Source organism: Sminthopsis crassicaudata, chromosome 4 (genome assembly GCF_048593235.1).
Source record: "Sminthopsis crassicaudata isolate SCR6 chromosome 4, ASM4859323v1, whole genome shotgun sequence".
Taxonomy (NCBI): domain Eukaryota; kingdom Metazoa; phylum Chordata; class Mammalia; order Dasyuromorphia; family Dasyuridae; genus Sminthopsis; species Sminthopsis crassicaudata.
Window position 1 is genome coordinate 29,693,632 of NC_133620.1, and position 19,430 is coordinate 29,713,061.

Here is a 19,430-nt window from a genome sequence, read left to right on the forward strand (position 1 = left end):
CTGGTGAAACATTCTAATGGGAAAATCAGTAAGATCACATGGAACTCTATGCAGAATAAATATAAATAAATGTGAAGTAGTAATTTAAGAGGGGACCCATACATACAAGCAGTTGGGGGGCAGTCAGCACAGATTAGAAGGCCGGGTTTGAGCTGCAGGTGGAAGGGAAGAGAAGAACTCTGTGAAACAGAAATGAGAAAGGAATGTGTCCCAGAAACAGGGGACAGCCAACACAAAGGTAGGAAGATGAGAGATGGGATATCTTGTAAGGAATGAAAGGCCCGCTTGCCAGACCGCAGGAAGGGGAATTATCTGCAAAGGAGCTAGAAAAATTACTGCTTTTGTCTGGCTTTGTCTCAAGAGTCTAACGTGAACCAAACGAGAGGACAGTTGTAAAGTACTCAGCACTCTGCCTGGCGCATAGTAGGCCTCTACAGTATTTAGTCCTTTCCCCTTCATGCCGGGTACACAGGAAACATAATAGGTGTGTGTGTGAGGGGGTGGCATGTGGATGTGTGTGTATTAAGAAATGTACAACCCTTCAGATTGCAAAATTGATTTAAAAAATGACAAATACAGAAAGGAAACAGTTATGTTAACACCTTTTTAGTGGACCGGTGAAATGGTCCAGCCATTCTAGAAATCTGTTGGAAATTGTGCTTCCCCTCCTGCCCCCCGACCCCACTTAAATTCCCTTTGAACTGGCAATATCCCTTTTTTTTTTGGTCTATACTAAAAAGTTGTAGTATTTGAATGCAGTAGATTACCATTGCTTTTCTGTTTGCTTGTTTAATTAATTTTCGGGTCCAAATCTCTCACTCTCTCCAGGACCTTTACCACCCATTGAGAAATTAAGCAACATGATACTCATTATACCTATGGAGTGATGCAAAACGTAGTTCCATGTTAGCCACATTGTAATTAATAAACTAAATAATTAATTAATTAGTGGAAACAAGGAAAATAAAGTGAAAAACGATATGCTTCCCTCTGTACTCGGAGTTCATCCGTTCTCTAGAGATGGGTAGCTTTTTTTCATAGTAAGTTCTTTGAGTCGTCTTAGATCATTCATTTTTCTAGAAGTTGTTCCCCATTGATCATCAAACAGTATCACTGTTACTGTGTCCGATGTTCTCCTGACTCTGTTCATTTTACATCGTTTGTAGAAGTCTTCCCATGTTTTTCCTGAAAAACATCTCCGATGGGCAACTCCCGTTCTAGAAGCAATGCTGAGCAGGATGGTTTTAGAAAAGCCTGGGAAGACTTGTGAACTGATGCAAGGTGAAATAAGCAGAACCAAGAGAACATTGTACACAGTGACAACAGAATCAGTTTTGAAAGTTTAAGGAACTCACAGTGACCACAGTTCCAAAGCCTTGGTGACAGAATATCCTGAGCACCTATAGATAGAGAATTGAAGGACTCAGGATGCCGACTGTATATAGCTAATGTCACATGACGCACGTGTGAGCATATGGACACATATGTTCATATGTGTGTAAGACGTGGCAAATATGCGGTGTTTTGTTTATATATATATATAGGGGACGTTCATCACTTTCTCAGATGTCATCAAGTGACAGAGTCAGGATCCAAAAGAATCTTGGACAGAATTTAGTGAAGTGAAATTCAGTGTGTGTGTGTGTGTGTGTGTGTGTGTGTGTGTGTGTGTATACATATATATATATATATATATATATTTGTAACAAACGTTTTGTTTTTCTTGTTTTCTTAGTGGGTGAAGGAGGCAAAAGGGGAAGAATTTAGAACTGAAGTTGAGATCAGTTTGAATTTAGGAATGAAGACTAGGTCATAGAGAATGGATATTAAAGCACAGCCGAATCTTTCAAAAAAAGTCAGATACAACGCAATTTCTTATAATAATAGCTGGTGTTCTGTGGGACCTGTTATATGCCGAGGCCTACACAGTTTCACAAGTTTTATTTCTTTTGATCATCACAACAATCCTGGGAGGGAAGTGCTATTATCCCCATTTTACAGATAAAGAACAAGGCCGAGAAGGGACACTAAAGACAAGAAAAAGAGTTTTTAAATGCAATTATTGAAGAAAGGAGATCAGAGCAAGAAGTAGACTTTTGTTTGGTAATGAATAGGACGGTGATAATTGACGACTTTCATCTTGCTTCTTTCTCTGCCAAAGAGACCGTTGTCGCATGGGAGTTGTAGAACAACATAACTAGCCAGGAGCTGATACTTTGGGGAAGGATCCCCCAGCTGCCCTGGATGGGCCTGGCCTAGATGAGTGACATACTTTGGTCCTGCAAGAACTGGCAGACGGCCCCACAGAACCATTCCCAGTGATGTTTGAAAGAGCCTGGAAGACAGAAGATTGGAGAGGGGCAAATGTCCCGATGTTTTTTAAAAGATATAAAGAAGGAAGAGTCTGCAAAATATAGGTCAGTGAACATGACTTCGGTTCCTAAGGAAATTCGAGAGCAGAACATTAAAGAAATGGTTGGTGACTGTTTAGAAAGAGACAGGGAGCTTCCAAGCGCCAGCCAGGCTCCATCGAGCGCCGCTCATGCCGGACTAAGCCCGTTCTCTTTTCTGAGAGGATTACTAATGGAAGAAATGAGGGGAATTCTGTAGATAGTTTACTTGTATTTGACAAAAGCTTCTGATAATGTATCTCAGACGATTCTTGTGGGAAAGCTGGAGATGTGAATTAGATGCTAATACAATTAGATGGATTTGGGAACTGTTTGAATGGATGGCTTCGAAGAATGGCTGGTGATGGTTCAGTGCCAGTGTGCCAGGGCTCTCCGGTGCCGTGCCCCAGGGATTGCTACTCACCCTGCGCTGCTGAAGGTTTTTAATCAGTGATTTGGGAAAAGGCGGGGAGGGGACGTTCATCACTTTCTCAGATGTCATCAAGTGACAGAGTCAGGATCCAAAAGAATCTTGGGCAGAATTTAGTGAAGTGAAATTCAGTGTGAACCATAATGATGAATGATAAATTGTGAAGCCCTTTGATTTCTGACAGTATAAATACGAGCTGGCCGGCTATCTCCTTCCCTCGAGAGGTTCCCAGTCTAAAAGAAGCAGACGGCACACGCTGAGAGGTCTGGGGTGGGGGAGAGAGCCGGCCGGCCGGCAGCGAAGAAAGGGAAAGCTCCCTTGTCGGACCCTGGCATCCGGGACGGGTTCTGAGTCTCAAGGTGGGGGAGGGAAGAATGCTGAGAGTGCAGATGCCATGTTCTGGAGCAAATTGGGATTGATGAAAAGGGCTCCGCTTCTGGTCAGGAAATCCAGCCTCAGGGATGCAGGGCAGGAGAGGCGGTTTGTCTGAAAAAGATCAGAGGGGTTTAGTGGCTCAGCAAAGGCCAGAAAGCTCAGGTGATCTTGGGCCTCAGGGAGGTGGGTCGGGCTTCAAGGAGGGACATGGCCCTTTTGTCCTTGGGCCCCACCTGGAGGCCAGGTTCCATTCTGGCCCCACAGTTTAGGAAGGAGCACGTGCTTGGGTGGGGGCCTGGGAGGATTGGTTGGGATGGGCAGAAGAGAAGGCTCCAGGATGTGAAGGGCTGTCCCGGGGCAGAGGGATGCCAGAGCCAGAAGCACTGGGGGGGGGGTGCTGCACAGAGACCCCCTCACTCGTGTGGGCTCCCCCTCTTTGGAAGTCTCCAACCAGAGGCCGTCCGGGCCCTTGTTGGGGACATCCAAGGCTACCAAGACCCCCGCCGACACTCACCTCCTGCGAGTCTGGGAAAGCCTGCCTGACGGAGGTGACCGGGCTTCCCGGCTTATGTTGTCCCTCCGCTTGGAGGCCAGGACATGGCCACGAGGACCCAGCCATAGTCCGCAGTGCCAGTGAGACCCTTGCCCTCTCTGGGCTCTCTCCAGCCTGAGTCTTCTGGGAGAAACAGGGTGAGGGAGAGGGAAGGGAGAGATTCATGCTGGCCGCTTCCCAGGCCAAGGGCCACCTTCCAGGGAGCCTGACCCAGTCTCTGAATGGCGGGGCCGCCCCCTAGCTCGCCACACCGTTTGTTTGTGTGCGGTCCCCTCCGTTAGAGCGTCTCGGCAAGGGCACGAGCTGCCTTTTGCTTTTCTGTGTGTCCAGCCTTGGTGCAGCGCTTGGCATGTGGTGTCAGCTTAAGGGCCTGGAAGCGAGGGAGAGCAGCCCCACGGGGCGGTGTGTGAGGGGCCGGAGGTGTCCGGCCGGGGCCAGGCGCGTGTCCGCGGGGGCCCGGGGAGGGAGCGGGAGGTGGCTTTGGGCCCCACTCAGCCAGCCCGAGCTCTCCGCTGGGCTGCAGTTGCCCACAGGCCCTGTTTGGTGAGCGGGGGGCTGCTGCGCCTTCACTGACTTTCCATACCTCCTGTTTGTTAATTATAGAGATGTAATAATGCGATTAGCGCACTATTAAAAAAATCACTGATATGATTACCATGGATTTAATATCACATGATATATCATTATATCGTTACACGGTGACAGATGTAATTGAAATACACTTATTGGAGCTGGGGGTCGCGTTTCATTCAATCCAAGGCCCCCTGGGGCGGAGGAGAGCGCTGGCTAAAAATAAGTGGCAGCGAAGGAAAACAAAGGAAGGTACGGGGGCTGCCAGGCCAGGAAGCCCACCAGACTCACAGCCTGAGGCCCGCTGCCTCCGCCGCCACCACCAGCCCAGCGAAGCTGGATCGCTTCCTTCTGGTCGTTGAGGAAAGGTGAAAGCAGCCATTGGGAGGCTCCGAGCCGGGCTTCGGCTTTGACCCGGTGCGGTGGGCGCAGGGTCGTATCTGCCCTGCTGTTCCCCCCCACACCCGTGCCCTGGCCAGGGACAGGCCACCCCTTGGCAGGGGCTGTGTGGCTAGGAGCCTTCTGGCTCCTCTTGGGTGTGGTGCCGTCAGCCACTTGTCAGGTCAGGGGTGATCAGCATGTTTCTCAGGGCCCGGGGAGCTGTCTTTGGGGGGGTCCCCATAATCTTCTCTGCTCCGGCTGACTGCTCCCCGATGCTCCTTTTTCCTCCCCTCACTGGCCAGGCCTGAGTATGTCCCCATACTGGGAAAGGCTTCTCCTCCAGACAGCTTATCTCGGTAGGAAGGGGTGGACAGAAGAGCTGGAAGGGGAAAGGAAGGGAAGTAGTCCTGCCATGGCAGCCCACTGGTCCAGGCTTTGGCCCTCAGCCCCAGAACGGGCCGCGGTGGAAGCTTGGGACGCAGCTGCAGAGCCCAGCTGTGGTGGGGAGGGTTTCTCACAGCTAGCCATCCTGGCAGGGGGCTGAGGGGTGGCAAGGGCTGAGGGAGTTGTCTCAGAACAGCCGGCAGGGGGTGACTAGGAAAATCAAAGCATCTGACCCTCAGTCACTGAAGGGCCTCCCCGGGGAAGCCCCGGAGCCGAGGAGGGGAGAGTGCCAAGAAGAGCTTAGGCTTCCCGGCACTGCCGCGGGACGCTGCCCCGAGCGGTCGTGGCTCCCCCACGTCCATCCTGGATGTCCCCAGAGCCAGGGCCCCATCAGCCCCAGCATCCTCCTTGAGCATCCGGCCGACAGCTCCCCCTGACATCCCAGTAGCACCTCGGACTCACGTCCAGGAAAGTTATCTTTCCCCTCTGCCCAACCTTTCTATTTTGTTGTCATCGCCCCTCACTTCTCTCCCTCCCCCATCCCTCCCCCATCCAGCTGTTGCCAGATCTCCTCTTTTCTACCTCTCTCATCCATAATAATGACAATAATAGCTAACATTTATATAGTTCCTCCTCTGTGCCAGCCCCTCTGCTAAATGCTTTACAATTACTCTCATCTGATCCTCACAAAACCCACAAGGCAGGTGCTCTTATTGTCCCATTTCGCAGAGGACAAAACCTAGAAGGAGGAGAGCTGTAGGACAATGGGTTGAGGGGATGATATGATCTACTTTCTTTTTCTTCTTTTTTAATGGGAGAGACTGTGAACATTTGAAGGCAGTAGGGAAAGCTCTGGGAGGTAGGGAGGCAACGATCAGCCTGCTGGACTCTATGAGAGGAGGTCATTGGAAGGGAGGGGGGATCTGGGGGTCTTGAGCAGGGAAGAAAGGCTTTGGAATTGCTACTGGGGGAGTGATCCAAGGAATTAATCACAGATGAGTAAAAGCATTTTATGAATTTATTTCCTGTCCCCTCCCGAGTCAGCCTGTGGAAAGCTAGCCGGCACTGGTGGTCCCTTTTGCCTTTTTTAAAAATCTCTCCCCATTGCCCCTTGTTCTGTCACTAATCAGAGCAAGCCTAATGCCTTTTCCACGTAACGGCCTTTCAAGTAGTTGATACTTTTCAAGTAGTTTATACTCCAGCCTCTTGTCTTCTCCGGACTCGCCGAGCCCAGTTCTTTCCAACCGCTCCTCATCATCCTCCAGCCTGGTTCTCCTCCTCGGGCACTCCTTCCTAAAATAGAATAGAAGGTAATGTGATAAATAAAATATAATGACCCAAACTGAAAGCAGCCCATGGACAGGCCTAACAGGGGGAGGAAAGCACGGTGGAGCCGTCACCTCCTCGTCCCGAGAGCTCGGCCCCTTCCAATGCAGCCCCGGCTTTCATTCAGAGCCACTGATGGCTGCCACATCACACCAGTACTCACACTGAGCTCGAAGTCCACTGAAACCCCCAGCTCTTTTTCAGAACAATGGCTGTCTCATCTTGCCTCCCCTTGTACTTGCAAAGTTGGGTTTTTGAATTCAGAGATAAGATTTTACATTTTCTACCTCTATTGAATTACCTCTTTTTAGGTTCAGTCCAATGGCGGAGCCTGTCAGGATCATTTTGGATCCTGACTCTGTCATCCAGTACGTTAGTTAACCATCCCTCCCAGTCCTGTGTCATCTGCAAAGCCGCCCGACATCTGTGCTTTTATCCCAGGCATTGATAAGAATGTTAAACAGCACTGGGCCAAGCACAGATCCCTGGGGCACTCCACTGGAGACCTCCCGCCAAGCTGACATTACACCATTAATGACTACATTTTGCCTCTGGCCATCCACACAGCTCCCGATCCATCGGATTGTGTTTCATCTTTTCCACACGAATGGTAGGAGACACTTTATCAGAAGCTCTGCTAAAATCAGATGTCGGCTAAAGATGATAACTACACTGTGCTCCCCCGATCGTGATCTGCCCTCGGAGCTAGCTCACTGTGGGAATGTCACTTTGCCACTGTCTGGCTCAGTTTTCTCATCTCTAAAATGGAGGTAATAATAACACCTCCGTTTGCTCCCCAAGGTTCAGAGGAATAATATTCGTAAAGAACCTTGCAGGTTGAGTAAAATGTTTCTTCTTATTATGATGAGCTAACCCTGTCAGAAAAGAAGGAAATCAGAATAATCTAGCATGACCACGGCTTTTGTTGTTGAAGCCAGAGAGAGAGAGAGACAGAGACAGAGAGAGAGGAGAGAGAGACAGAGAGAGAGAGAGACAGAGAGAGAGAGAAAGAGAGAGAGACACAGAGAGGAGAGAGAGAGACACAGAGAGGAGAGAGAGAGACACAGAAAGGAGAGAGAGAGAGACACACACACAGAGAGAGAGAGACAGAGAGAGAGAGACAGAGAGAGAGAGAGAGACAGAGAGAGAGAGAGAGAAAGAGAGAGAGGAGAGAGAGACAGAGAGAGAGAGACAGAGAGAGAGAGAGAGACAGAGAGGAGAGAGACAGAGACAGAGAGAGAGGAGAGAGAGACAGAAAGACACAGAGAGAGAGAAAGAGACAGAGATAGAGAGAGAGGAGAGACAGAGAGAGAGGAGAGAGAGACAGAGAGAGAGACAGAGAGAGGAGAGAGATGATAGATGAACGGATGGATAGATAGATAGATAGATAGATAGATAGATAGATAGATAGATAGATAGATGGAAAAAGGAGTAGGTGGGTGAATAAATAGGTAGATGGATGGATAGATGATGGAAGGATAGAAGGATGAAGGGAGGGAGAGGTGGGATGGATGGATGGATACATGATGGAGGGATATGTGGATGAAGGGATAGAAGGAAGAGAGACAGGCGGGTGAATGGATCGATGGATGTATGCATAGATAGAATAGATGTATGCATAGAAAGACAGTCACTCAAGCATTTATCAAACACCCACTTTATTCTAGGCACTGTGCAAGGCCTTAAATAGAGATGCTGATGGTGATGATAGAGATGACAGAATACAGAGGCAGAGGCACCTAGATGGGGCAGCAGCTGAGCCTCAAGTAAGGAAGACCAGAGTTCAAATTCAGCCTCAGACACTGTGTGACCCATGCTGGGCAAGTCACTTCGCTTTTATCCGCCTCAGTTTCCCCTTCTGGAAAGTGGGAATGATAAGCACCCCTTCCCTGAGTGAGGATGAAATGAGAGAATATTCACTTTGCTGATTTTGTAAATGCTAGCGGCTGTCATTATCAGTGTAGACAGAAGGAAAGAAAGGACTTTCAGTCAGCACTTAACTTCAGGCTTGCCTTCCAGTGAGGAGAAAGCAGCCCAGGCAGGAGTATGAGAAGTCACCATAACTGCCATGTTTAACCGTCCCTGTGTTGGCAGACTCTGGTCCCTTTTCTGAGCATCGGGCGCCCTCCCCACTCCCCGGTCCCTCAGGACAGCCTGGCAGGCTCAGTGAGCCTCCTGGCCAGTTTTCCATCCGGGCCATGCGGCTGGTGCTCTCTCCCTGCCTTCACCTCCCTTGCCCTGTGCTCACACCATCCTTGGCCTAATGGAAAAGGGAAGTGAGACAAGAAAAGAGTATCAGAAATGAAAGAATCAATGAGTCAGTGATGGGGGAATAATGACAAGCGCACGAAAAGCATTTATTAAGTACTTCTTGTTCAGTCATGTCTGACTCCTTGGGAGTCCATTTGGAGTTCTCCTGGCAGAGATACTGGGGGGGGGGGTGACCATTTCCTTCTCCAGCTCATTTTACAAATGAGGAAACTGAGGCAAACAGGGTGACGTGATTTGTCCAGGGTCACACAACTAGGAAGTGGCTGAGCCCAGATTTGAACTCAGGTCTTCCTGACTCTAGATTCTGTGCCAAGTATTGAGGCCACAGATACATAGATGAAGCTGTTCTTGGCCTCAGGGAGCTTACATTCCCAGAGGAGAACAAGACCTACATGGCGTTAACGGCCTCTGAAGGACACTTTGGTCCAAGGAATCACTGGGTAACCGGAAAAACCACAGGACAGTCCCTCTGGTAGAGAAACACTCGAGTGGATTGGTCACTGTTCCCAGAGCTTGAAGTAGAAATGGGCCATAAGGTCTGGGGAAGTCCTATGTCCTGGTGTTCCCAGCATGTGTCAGGCTGGGCCTTGGAGAGTCTGGGCTGGACTATGGTGAGTCTGGGCTGGGCCTTGGCAAGTCTGGGCTGGACTATGGCAAGTCTGGCCTGGGCCTTGGCGAGTCTGGGCTGGACTATGGCAAGTCTGGGCGGGCCTTGGCGAGTCTGGGCTGGGCCTTGGCGAGTCTGGGCTGGACTATGGTGAGTCTGGGCTGGACTATGGCGAGTCTGGACTGGACTATGGTGAGTCTGGGCTGGACTATGGCGAGTCTGGACTGGACTATGGCGAGTCTGGACTGGACTATGGTGAGTCTGGGCTGGGCCTTGGCGAGTCTGGGCGGGCCTTGGCGAGTCTGGGCTGGGCCTTGGCGAGTCTGGGCTGGGCCTTGGTGAGTCTGGGCTAGGCCTTGGCGAGTCTGGGCTGGACTATGGTGAGTCTGGGCTGGGCCTTGGCGAGTCTGGGCTGGACTATGGCGAGTCTGGGCTGGGCCTTGGCGAGTCTGGGCTGGACTATGGTGAGTCTGGGCTGGGCCTTGGTGAGTCTGGGCTGGACTATGGTGAGTCTGGGCTGGGCCTTGGTGAGTCTGGGCTGGACTATGGTGAGTCTGGGCTGGGCCTTGGCGAGTCTGGGCTGGACTATGGCGAGTCTGGGCTGGGCCTTGGCGAGTCTGGGCTGGACTATGGCAAGTCTGGACTGGACTATGGCGAGTCTGGGCTGGACTATGGCAAGTCTGGCCTGGGCCTTGGCGAGTCTGGGCTGGACTATGGCAAGTCTGGGCGGGCCTTGGCGAGTCTGGGCTGGGCCTTGGCGAGTCTGGGCTGGACTATGGTGAGTCTGGGCTGGACTATGGCGAGTCTGGACTGGACTATGGTGAGTCTGGGCTGGACTATGGCGAGTCTGGACTGGACTATGGCGAGTCTGGACTGGACTATGGTGAGTCTGGGCTGGGCCTTGGCGAGTCTGGGCGGGCCTTGGCGAGTCTGGGCTGGGCCTTGGCGAGTCTGGGCTGGGCCTTGGCGAGTCTGGGCTAGGCCTTGGCGAGTCTGGGCTGGACTATGGTGAGTCTGGGCTGGGCCTTGGCGAGTCTGGGCTGGACTATGGTGAGTCTGGGCTGGGCCTTGGTGAGTCTGGGCTGGACTATGGTGAGTCTGGGCTGGGCCTTGGTGAGTCTGGGCTGGACTATGGCGAGTCTGGACTGGACTATGGTGAGTCTGGGCTGGACTATGGTGAGTCTGGGCTGGGCCTTGGCGAGTCTGGGCTAGACTATGGTGAATCTGGGCTGGGCCTTGGCGAGTCTGGGCTGGGCCTTGGCGAGTCTGGGCTGGACTATGGTGAGTCTGGGCTGGGCCTTGGCGAGTCTGGGCTAGACTATGGTGAATCTGGGCTGGGCCTTGGCGAGTCTGGGCTGGGCCTTGGCGAGTCTGGGCTGGACTATGGTGAGTCTGGGCTGGGCCTTGGCGAGTCTGGGCTGGACTATGGCGAGTCTGGGCTGGGCCTTGGCGAGTCTGGGCTGGACTATGGCGAGTCTGGGCTGGGCCTTGGCGAGTCTGGGCTGGACTATGGCGAGTCTGGGCTGGGCCTTGGCGAGTCTGGGCTGGACTATGGCGAGTCTGGGCTGGGCCTTGGCGAGTCTGGGCTGGACTATGGTGAGTCTGGGCTGGGCCTTGGCGAGTCTGGGCTGGGCCTTGGCGAGTCTGGGCTGGGCCTTGGCGAGTCTGGGCTGGGCCTTGGCGAGTCTGGGCTGGACTATGGTGAGTCTGGGCTGGGCCTTGGCGAGTCTGGGCTGGGCCTTGGCGAGTCTGGGCTGGACTATGGCGAGTCTGGGCTGGGCCTTGGCGAGTCTGGGCTGGACTATGGCGAGTCTGGGCTGGGCCTTGGCGAGTCTGGGCTGGACTATGGTGAGTCTGGGCTGGGCCTTGGCGAGTCTGGGCTAGACTATGGTGAATCTGGGCTGGGCCTTGGCGAGTCTGGGCTGGGCCTTGGCGAGTCTGGGCTGGACTATGGTGAGTCTGGGCTGGGCCTTGGCGAGTCTGGGCTGGACTATGGTGAGTCTGGGCTGGGCCTTGGCGAGTCTGGGCTGGACTATGGCGAGTCTGGGCTGGGCCTTGGCGAGTCTGGGCTGGACTATGGCGAGTCTGGGCTGGGCCTTGGCGAGTCTGGGCTGGACTATGGTGAGTCTGGGCTGGGCCTTGGCGAGTCTGGGCTGGGCCTTGGCGAGTCTGGGCTGGACTATGGTGAGTCTGGGCTGGGCCTTGGCGAGTCTGGGCTGGACTATGGCGTCCATTATTGCGTCTGGGCTGGGCCTTGTATTTGTGTGTTTTATACGTGCTGTCTGTGAGCAGTTGTGCCCTCTGCAGCCCATAAGCGCCCTGCAGGCGGCTCCGGACCAGAGTTGCCGGACTGAGGCCAGTTCTTGGTAGAGCCCCGCAGGCTTCAGCCCAGGCGCCCTGTTCCCCTTCTGTGTTCTCCCTAAGCAGCTACATGCTGATCTGCTCCTCAGTTTCCCCAGCAGCGACTTGCCCTTGCCTGCACTCCCTGCTCGTCACGCTGTGTATGTGACTGCAGCCCCCTCCTATTCCCGGGAGACCTTCCCAAGAGGACCCAGGGCTAGCATCTCATCCCAGGGAGGGATCCTCGGACAGCTCAGCCGGGCCAGGCAGCTCCAGGCTGCTGAGAGGCCCTTGGGAAGCTCCTCTTTTTTTCTGTCAGCCCTCTTGGTTCTGTTCTTTCCAAACAAGCAAGAGTCCAAGGGTCTGTCCTCTCTCCCCTGGGTGAGCCCTGGATGATCGGCGTCCCTCCAGACCCCAAGCCTCCCCCACTCCCCCACCTTAACCATGCATGCACTCTCACGCACACACGCAGGTACACTCGCACTCGTGCAAGGCATGTGCACACACACATACACGCCAGTCTCGGTACCTTTATCTCTCTCAGTCTCTCCGGGGCTTTGCACAGTCCCTGGAAGATAATAAATGCTCGATCAATGTTGTTGACTGATTCTAGACCTAGATCTCTGAGGATATGGGGTCCCTCTCCTTCATTTGTAGAGGAGGCAGGATTTGACCCCTCTTGGTGCCCTTCCCTCGCCGGCACTGCCTCCCATTTCCCCTCACTGGGTCTTTCTGACAGATACCGTCCCCCTTGTGGCACTCCCACCCAGCCCTGCTCCTCGAGGAAGCTTTCACACATCCCCGGCTATCTTCTGGTCCCTCCTAGCACCCGCACCCCATGGCCAGGGAACCTTCCTGAGGAGGGGCATTCCGAACCTCCCCAGGCTTCCTGGCTGCCCCCCGGCCCAGACTCTTGAGGTAGAAGTCCCTTGTCCAGGGGTCACAGGGTGACTGAAGGAGTGGAAGAAGCACCTCCTACTCTGGGCAGACCCTGGGCTAAGCGGGTGCTGGAGGAGCACGGACGGGGTAAAAGGGCTGTTCTTGAGGACTTTCCCTCCCTGTGGAGGACGGCAGGACAGGTCAGGGCCAGGGCCAGAGCTTGGGTCTGGGCAGTGGAGGCGCAGGGCAGCGAGTGGCTTCCAGAGCAGAGCCAGCACTGATCGGGCTGTTCTCAGACGGAGAGATGGGCCAGTCCTGAGAGGCGTGGGCCGGGTTACTGTGAGAGTGGGTGGCTGCTAGAATGAGTCAGGAGGGTTTTACTCACCTCCCAGTCAGGATCGCTCCCTCCCAAGGTGGAGCTGAGGGGACTCAGGTGACGGAGGCTTAGTCCCCGGAGGTCTGCTCTAGAAGGTCGTCCGGAGACGGGGTACACTGGTGAGGGCCCAAGGGTGACGGCTGTTCGGGGGACACGGTGAGTCCTGGGTGACCGCTAGCCCGTTCCCTCCTCCCTGGGGTGGCCCCTTGGCCAGGGCGGCTCAGCAGCCTGCATCGGACCTGCCTCCTCCCCCTCCCTCCCCCCTGCCCCGTAGCCCACCAGCCAGTGCCAGCCCCTTCTACCTTGGGCCTCCATCACCCAGGCTGTGTTCGACAGTGGTCTGTGAGGCCCCTCGGCCCCTGCTCCAGGCGCCCCGCTGGAGAGGCTGGGGTCTGTCTCTCTCTCGGCTGAGGGCTGTCCCGGGAGTGCGTGGGGCCGGCTGGGTCGGAGGCAGGGCCGGCCCCTCCGCTCGTTCCCCCCCTTGCAGAGAGGCTCCTGACGAGGGCTACTCCATCTCTAAAACCCAATACACTTGGAGCAGCTGCTAAGCCCGGGGTAAGCCGGCTCGGCGCAGGCTGGGGATGGGACTGACAGTGCATGGAGCAGCCTGATTATACACAATTCCATTTTCGCAGGCCCAGCAATGTAATTTCACAGGGCGATCAGTGTTTGCATGTAATAGCAGGCTGGGCTAAGGTGTCAGAATATTAAAGGCGCTAATGGAAGGCTCCCGATACACTGGGGGCCGGCCTGCCCGCGCCGTCGCAGATGGCTGGGCACTAAACTAATGGGGCAGCATCCAGGGAGGGAGAAGCTTGGGCCCGGGAGCTCCCGGGAGGGAGTCGGGGCACCTGCTTCCCAGCCCAGGCACGGAAATTAAACTGAGACCTGGGAGGCGGGGAGGCGGGGGGAGGGGCGGCGCTAGAAGCCAGCTCCGAGGCAGGCAAGGCTTTTGGGGGGGCAGACCGCTGTGCCCCCCCACCTTGGGCCAGCAGGTGGGAGTGAAGAGACCGGGCCTGTCAGGGAACCCACGGGGGAATGAAGGGCCCACCCACAGTTACAGCAACAGCAGGAAGCAGAGTTTGGGCCCAGATCCAAGTCCGCCACCCTTCTGTGTCTCTGTTATTCTCCCCTCATGAAGCAGGCTCCCCCTAAATCCAGGATGCTTGTCCTGGCAGGGTGAGTGGGAGGATGTGGTACTAGGTCCAGGCCCAGCAGGGGTTCTTCACACTCCGAAGCAAGCCGGTGCCCTCACGTTGACCACAAGCCTTGGCCACAGGTCGTCAGTTAGTGGGGTTCTAAGAAGGGACCCCAAAAGCCTCTGAGCCCAGCCTCAGGGTGGTCCCCCCTGCAGTGCGGCCATCCTGCTTCTGCCACCTAGTCCCCATTGGGGCTCTGTCATGTGAAGGGTTCCTGCTAGCCGGCCTCAGCCTGCCTCCTGCCGGTCCAGATCTTGTCCCCTCGCACAGGCTCCTGCTGGGGCTGGGGCCCCATGGCCCTGGAGCCTTGGAAGGGATGAGCAGACCCTCACTTAGGCCGGGGGTACAGCCGGGGCATGCACCAGCCACTTTGGCAACGTGTTCCATTCTCATGTGATGTCCACAGACCGGGAAGAGCATTAGCCTTGGACTCCTCCACGCTGACCTTCACAGCCCTCCTAAATTTTGCTCTCTGGTCCTCCTCGTGGCATCCCTTGTGCTCCCCTCTCACTGGTCCTCCAGGCCCAGCTCCATCCTCCCCTCCCAGGCCTCCAGCAGGTACAGCCAAGAGCTCAGGGCTCAGGCTCGGCCGCTCGGGGCAGGGGGATTCTGTGTGATTCTGTGCCTTGGCACCTGCCCCAGAGCCAGGCATTCAGTAAGTGATTAATCGGTGCTTGTTGACTGACTGGTTGGTTGGTAGTGCCCCACCTGGGACTTGCTTGGTTCACATTCTGCGTGTGTCCGTGTCTGCATGGGTGTCTCTGCCATTGAGCTCCCCGAGAGGAGGGCTTGTCCCCAGTGACCAGGCGGGGCTGGGTGGGCCAGTAGGGCCTGCTTGGGCAATGCCTCTTGATCAACCGAGGCCCCTTCTGCAGCCTCTCTGGCCCAGGCCCCGGGGCAGGGGGACAGGGCTTGTGGGCCCGGTGTTTGATGAGCGCCCTAGAGGTGGGGCTGGAAACCCTTCCTCTGACACCACAGGAAACTGAGGCTCTCTTCTCTAAGACCCTGCAGGGCGGATGGGCGAAGCCGATGGGAAGGAAGCCCGGTCTGGGAGTCTGGACCCCTCGGCACCGCGCCTGCTCTCCCTGCCAGGGCCCGCAGCGGGCATTAACCGTGTTGTCGTGAGCCCTTCCGTGAGCCGAGGGGGAGAGGAGTGTGTGAAAATCAGACACTCAGCAGGGAGAAGCGGGCTCGGGGCCGGGTCACGGACACTAGGCGACCGTGCCTTCTCTGGGAATGGGAAACTGCCCAGCATGACAGCCACAGGCCGCCGCCGAGATGTGCCCATTCATCTCCACCCGGGCTCTGACAAGCTAGACTGCCCTTCGTGAAAGACATCAGTCAGACGGTGGAGCTGGGCTGGGGGCCACTCGCCCGCCTCCCTCTCCCCCCCTCCCTCCGTCTCTCTCTCTCTCTCTCTCTCTCTCTCTCTCTCTCTCTCTCTCTCTCTCTCTCTCTCTCTCTCTGTCTCTCTCTCTCAGTTTGTCTGTCTCTGTCTCCCCTCACACACTTTCTTCCCTCCTTCAGCTGAGGAACGGGGGCTCTTTGATGAGAAGCCGGCGACGATAACGGGCACAAAGGGCCCCCGGCCCCCCAGACAGCTGTGATAAGGGTCTCTGTCACCCGGGATGAAGGTGTCGAGATAACATTGAGGCCCCGGGAGGCGGGAGAGAGCGCGGCAGGGGCTGGGTGCGTCGCCGCCCGCCCAGCGCTAAGCTGGGAAGCGAGCTCGGCACCTGCTAATACGCGTGTTTAATATTTGATGTGTTGGGATAAAGCAGGATCACCTTCGAATTGAATTGAGTGTCAGACGAGAATCTATTACTGAAATTCGGGTGTGATTTGACAGCAAAGTAGACGATGTTATTCTTCACTAGTTACTGCAATCTTCTCGCCGACATCACTTAAATATTTTTTTCTTTGCTTGAGTAAACACACATTATCCTTCTTTTTTCCACCCTTCCTTCCTTTTTTTCCTTTTTAGAGGAAAAAAAATACCCAGCTTGCCTTCTCAGGGCTGATAGAGTAGATGGTTATTTCTTTATTTGTCCTATTAAATGGAATTTCTGATCGTTTAATCCTGCCTTTGTAAGTGATTTTTAAAGTACTTGAAAGCTGGGAAGGGCCCCCGCTTCTCCCTCCCCTGCTCGGCTCTGAGCGAGGCCAGCTGGCCCAAGACCCGACCCCCCGGAGGCTGACCTCCGGGCTGGCTAGCTCCCAGTTGGGGTCCTGCACCCTGTGCCCCGGGGCTACCGAGGACCTTGGCCTGGGCTGAGGCTTCAGAAATGGGGTTCTTAGGGGACCTCCCTGGTGGGGCTGGGGAAGGGGGGGCTGAGAAAGGAGCGAAGCCCCCTGGGGGACCACTCCCCTCTCCCCTCACTCAGCACAGGGATTCCTAAGGCCTGACTGGAGGAAGAGGGGGCCAGACTTGGTGTTTGAGAGAAGGGAGTGCAGGTCAGGGCACTGCCCGGCCCAGAACCCGCTGCACTACCCTGGCCTGACCCAGCCCTGTCTGCCAAGCAAGTCGAGTGTCCACATGATTCCTCCACCCCCAGCTCCCTCAGCGCTGACCCCAGGGCTCCGGGGGCACCACAGAGAGAACTCATGGCCCGGATTCCAGGCCCACCTCGACTTTCCCTCCTTGTTGGCAGCCTCTGCCAGCCTGGACGTACCCTCTGAACCTTTTATCCACACCTCTAGTGTGTGACCTTGGGCCTACGCCCTCACTTGCCTCCCCTAGAAGTCCCCAGAAGCTTCTGGCCCCTTGCTCCCCCCAGAAAGCCTCTCCTCCTTTCCGCCTCCACCGGCCTGTGCCAGCCTGCCCGGCCCCTCTGCTTTGCTCCTCTGCTGGGTTGGAAGGTCTGGCTCCAGCCCTCAAAGGGGCATAAACTTACTCCTTGGAGGGGAGGCCATCGCTGCCATCCCCCCGCCGCAGGGGGCCCTTCCGGTGCCTGCCGGCCAGGGCTCGCCATGACCCCGGGAGCCCCAGAGAAGGCCCTCTAACCTCCCCTCCTCCCCCTCAGTGCTGAGTTAACAGTCAGGAGCCGAACTTTGCTGTTTAAAGATTAAAGGCTGCCTTTAAATATTAAACACCAGAGCATCTCTCCTGATGGGGTGGGGGGATCTAGTCAGCAACTTAAAGCTGAGCGGGGTTAGTGCCCCCTGCAGACCCTGGCAGAGGGCGGGAGGAGGCCCCCTCCCCCTCCTGCCCCCCACCCCCAGGAGGTGTAAGAAGAAGGGAGAGAGGAGCTGGGGGGGCCAGGGAGCAGATCGATGCCCCTGGCACTTCCTTCCCCAACCCCAGGAAAAACAATTAACAGCAGATCGATGGGCAGTGGGCTTTGAATATGCATAAGTGTGCACTTGACCTTCATGGGGAGCAGAGACAACCCCCCTACACACACACACACACACACACACACACACACACACGCACGCACTCACACATGGGGGCTGCTTAGGGAGTTTTCTCAGGTAGTCCAAAGGCCTGGCTGACGACCTTGATTCCCGCCAGGTAGGACCGGGGGCTCTGGGACAGTGAGCCAGGGCAGGACAGGCAGAGGCAGCTGGTGGTGCAGGGCATTGGGCCTGGAGCCAGGAGCTGAGTTCGAGTCCAGCCTCAGATGCTTCCCAGCTATGTGATCCTGGGCAAGTCACTTAACCCACCTGCCTCAGTTTCCTCAGCTGTTAAATGGGCTTGTAGGGCACCTTAGCACAGGGCCCTCTCATCCATCTCTCCAATCCTTTGTCTTTTCCTGCCCTCCTTGCTCTTAGGTAGAGCTTCTCCGGTCCCCACACCTTTGCTCACACTGTTCCCCCTGCCTGTAATGCCATTCCTGCAAGGCCCAGCTGCCCATCACCTGCCAGACGGGCACCTCCCCTTCCTCGGAGCCCCCAGACCCGCGCGTGTGCTCTCGGACTGCGAGCTCCCCGCGCCGAGCCAGCGCAGTGTTTACCAGACCCCCGGTGGCCAGGAGGAGGCCGGCCGGGGCTTTGGGGCCCTTGTCCTGTGGGTGTCCCTCCCGCCTCGGGGCTTGCCCAGGGTACGGGGTGGGGGCGACGGCTGCAGAGGGAGGGGCCAGGAGGCGGCAGACTTGCAGCTTGGGAGAAGAAGGGGAGGGGGAGAGGGCTGTGTACACAGCAGGAGGGCTGGGAATTAGGCATTGACTTAATTAGGAGTTGTAATTGCTAATCACCTCCCTCTAGGACCCACCTCATGTGCTATTAATTACTATTAATTATGTGGACCCTGCATAGCCTGAGAGCCAAGCCTGGCTCACGGGCTGCAGGACTGCTGGGCCACCAGGCCTTCTCGCTCTCCCTGCGAGGGCCCCCCCACTGATCCGGGCCGGACCCCGGAGTGGGGGACAAGGGGGGCCTGTAAGCACCTGGGGGCAAGTGGGGGGAGTGTTGTGGAAGGGGGTGTCCAGGCCTCCATTAACCAGTCTCCTCCTCTCTTCCAGGCCTACAGCTTTGCCATGGGCAGCTGGCCCAAGAACGGACTTCTAGATATGAACAAAGGCCTCAACCTCCAGCACATAGGACGGCCTCACAGCGGCATCGGTCAGTCTCCGCGGCCTCGGCCTCTCTGTCCTCCGCCTGCTCCCCCTCCCCTCCCCTCCTCCCTCCCCCACCCTGTCTCTGCCGCCGTGGGCCTTTTGGGTGCCGGGGGAGGGGGGCGGGCGCCGCGGGGAGCTCCGTGCCTCCCTGGGCCGCCTTGGTCGGGATACGTCAGCGGCTCGGGACTCGGTGGTTCTCGAGATTTTGCTCGGGTTTCCAAAGGGCGGCCTGTGGGCAGGGCTCGGGGGTCAGTGGACTGGCTCCGAGAGCTGGGGGGACAGGGGTAAGGGAGCCTCCCCTGCCCCCTTTGTGCCTCGTGTCCCTGCTCAGGGCAGGGGAGGGGGCTGGGGGACCTCCTTAGAGAAACTGCCGCCAGCTCTGCTCCTGAAGGGAGCTGTTTAATATTGTTTCAAGGCTCTGGCCACTAAACTCTGGGATCGATACGAGTTAAGGAGATGAATTATTTAAACCTCACCAGCTTTTAATTAGTAAGGTCCTTCTGAGCGATGACTCTGGCTGCATTATTGACGGTGGTGGCGGCATGAGAACGTGGTCCTCAGATGTGGGGGGCTGGGGGACAGCTGGGCTTAGTGGGGGCCGGAGCTCTCGCCGCGCTCTCCCTGAAACCCAGGGACGCGTGTCCTTGACCACACGGGCCTCCCAGAGTGGGCCGTGCCCCGGGCCCTGTCCGCTCTCCGTGGGAACCGGAGCCGGGCCTTTGTCCTGTGTGAGCGGGAACGAGGCCTCCTGGCCCCCATGCCCCCCCCCCCCCCCGCTGGCCTCCCGGAC

The 19,430-nt window shown here is 56.0% G+C and overlaps 1 protein-coding gene across 1 annotated transcript in view; it reads left to right on the forward strand.

The window, feature by feature from the left end:
• ERI3 (ERI1 exoribonuclease family member 3) overlaps positions 1-19,430 on the forward strand; it is a 142,294-nt gene that overhangs the window by 116,372 nt on the left and 6,492 nt on the right. Inside the window, exon 7 of the mRNA XM_074266139.1 lies at positions 18,545-18,644. Within this exon, the coding sequence (XP_074122240.1) occupies positions 18,545-18,644 (100 nt within the window). The remainder of the gene's footprint in view (positions 1-18,544; positions 18,645-19,430) is intronic.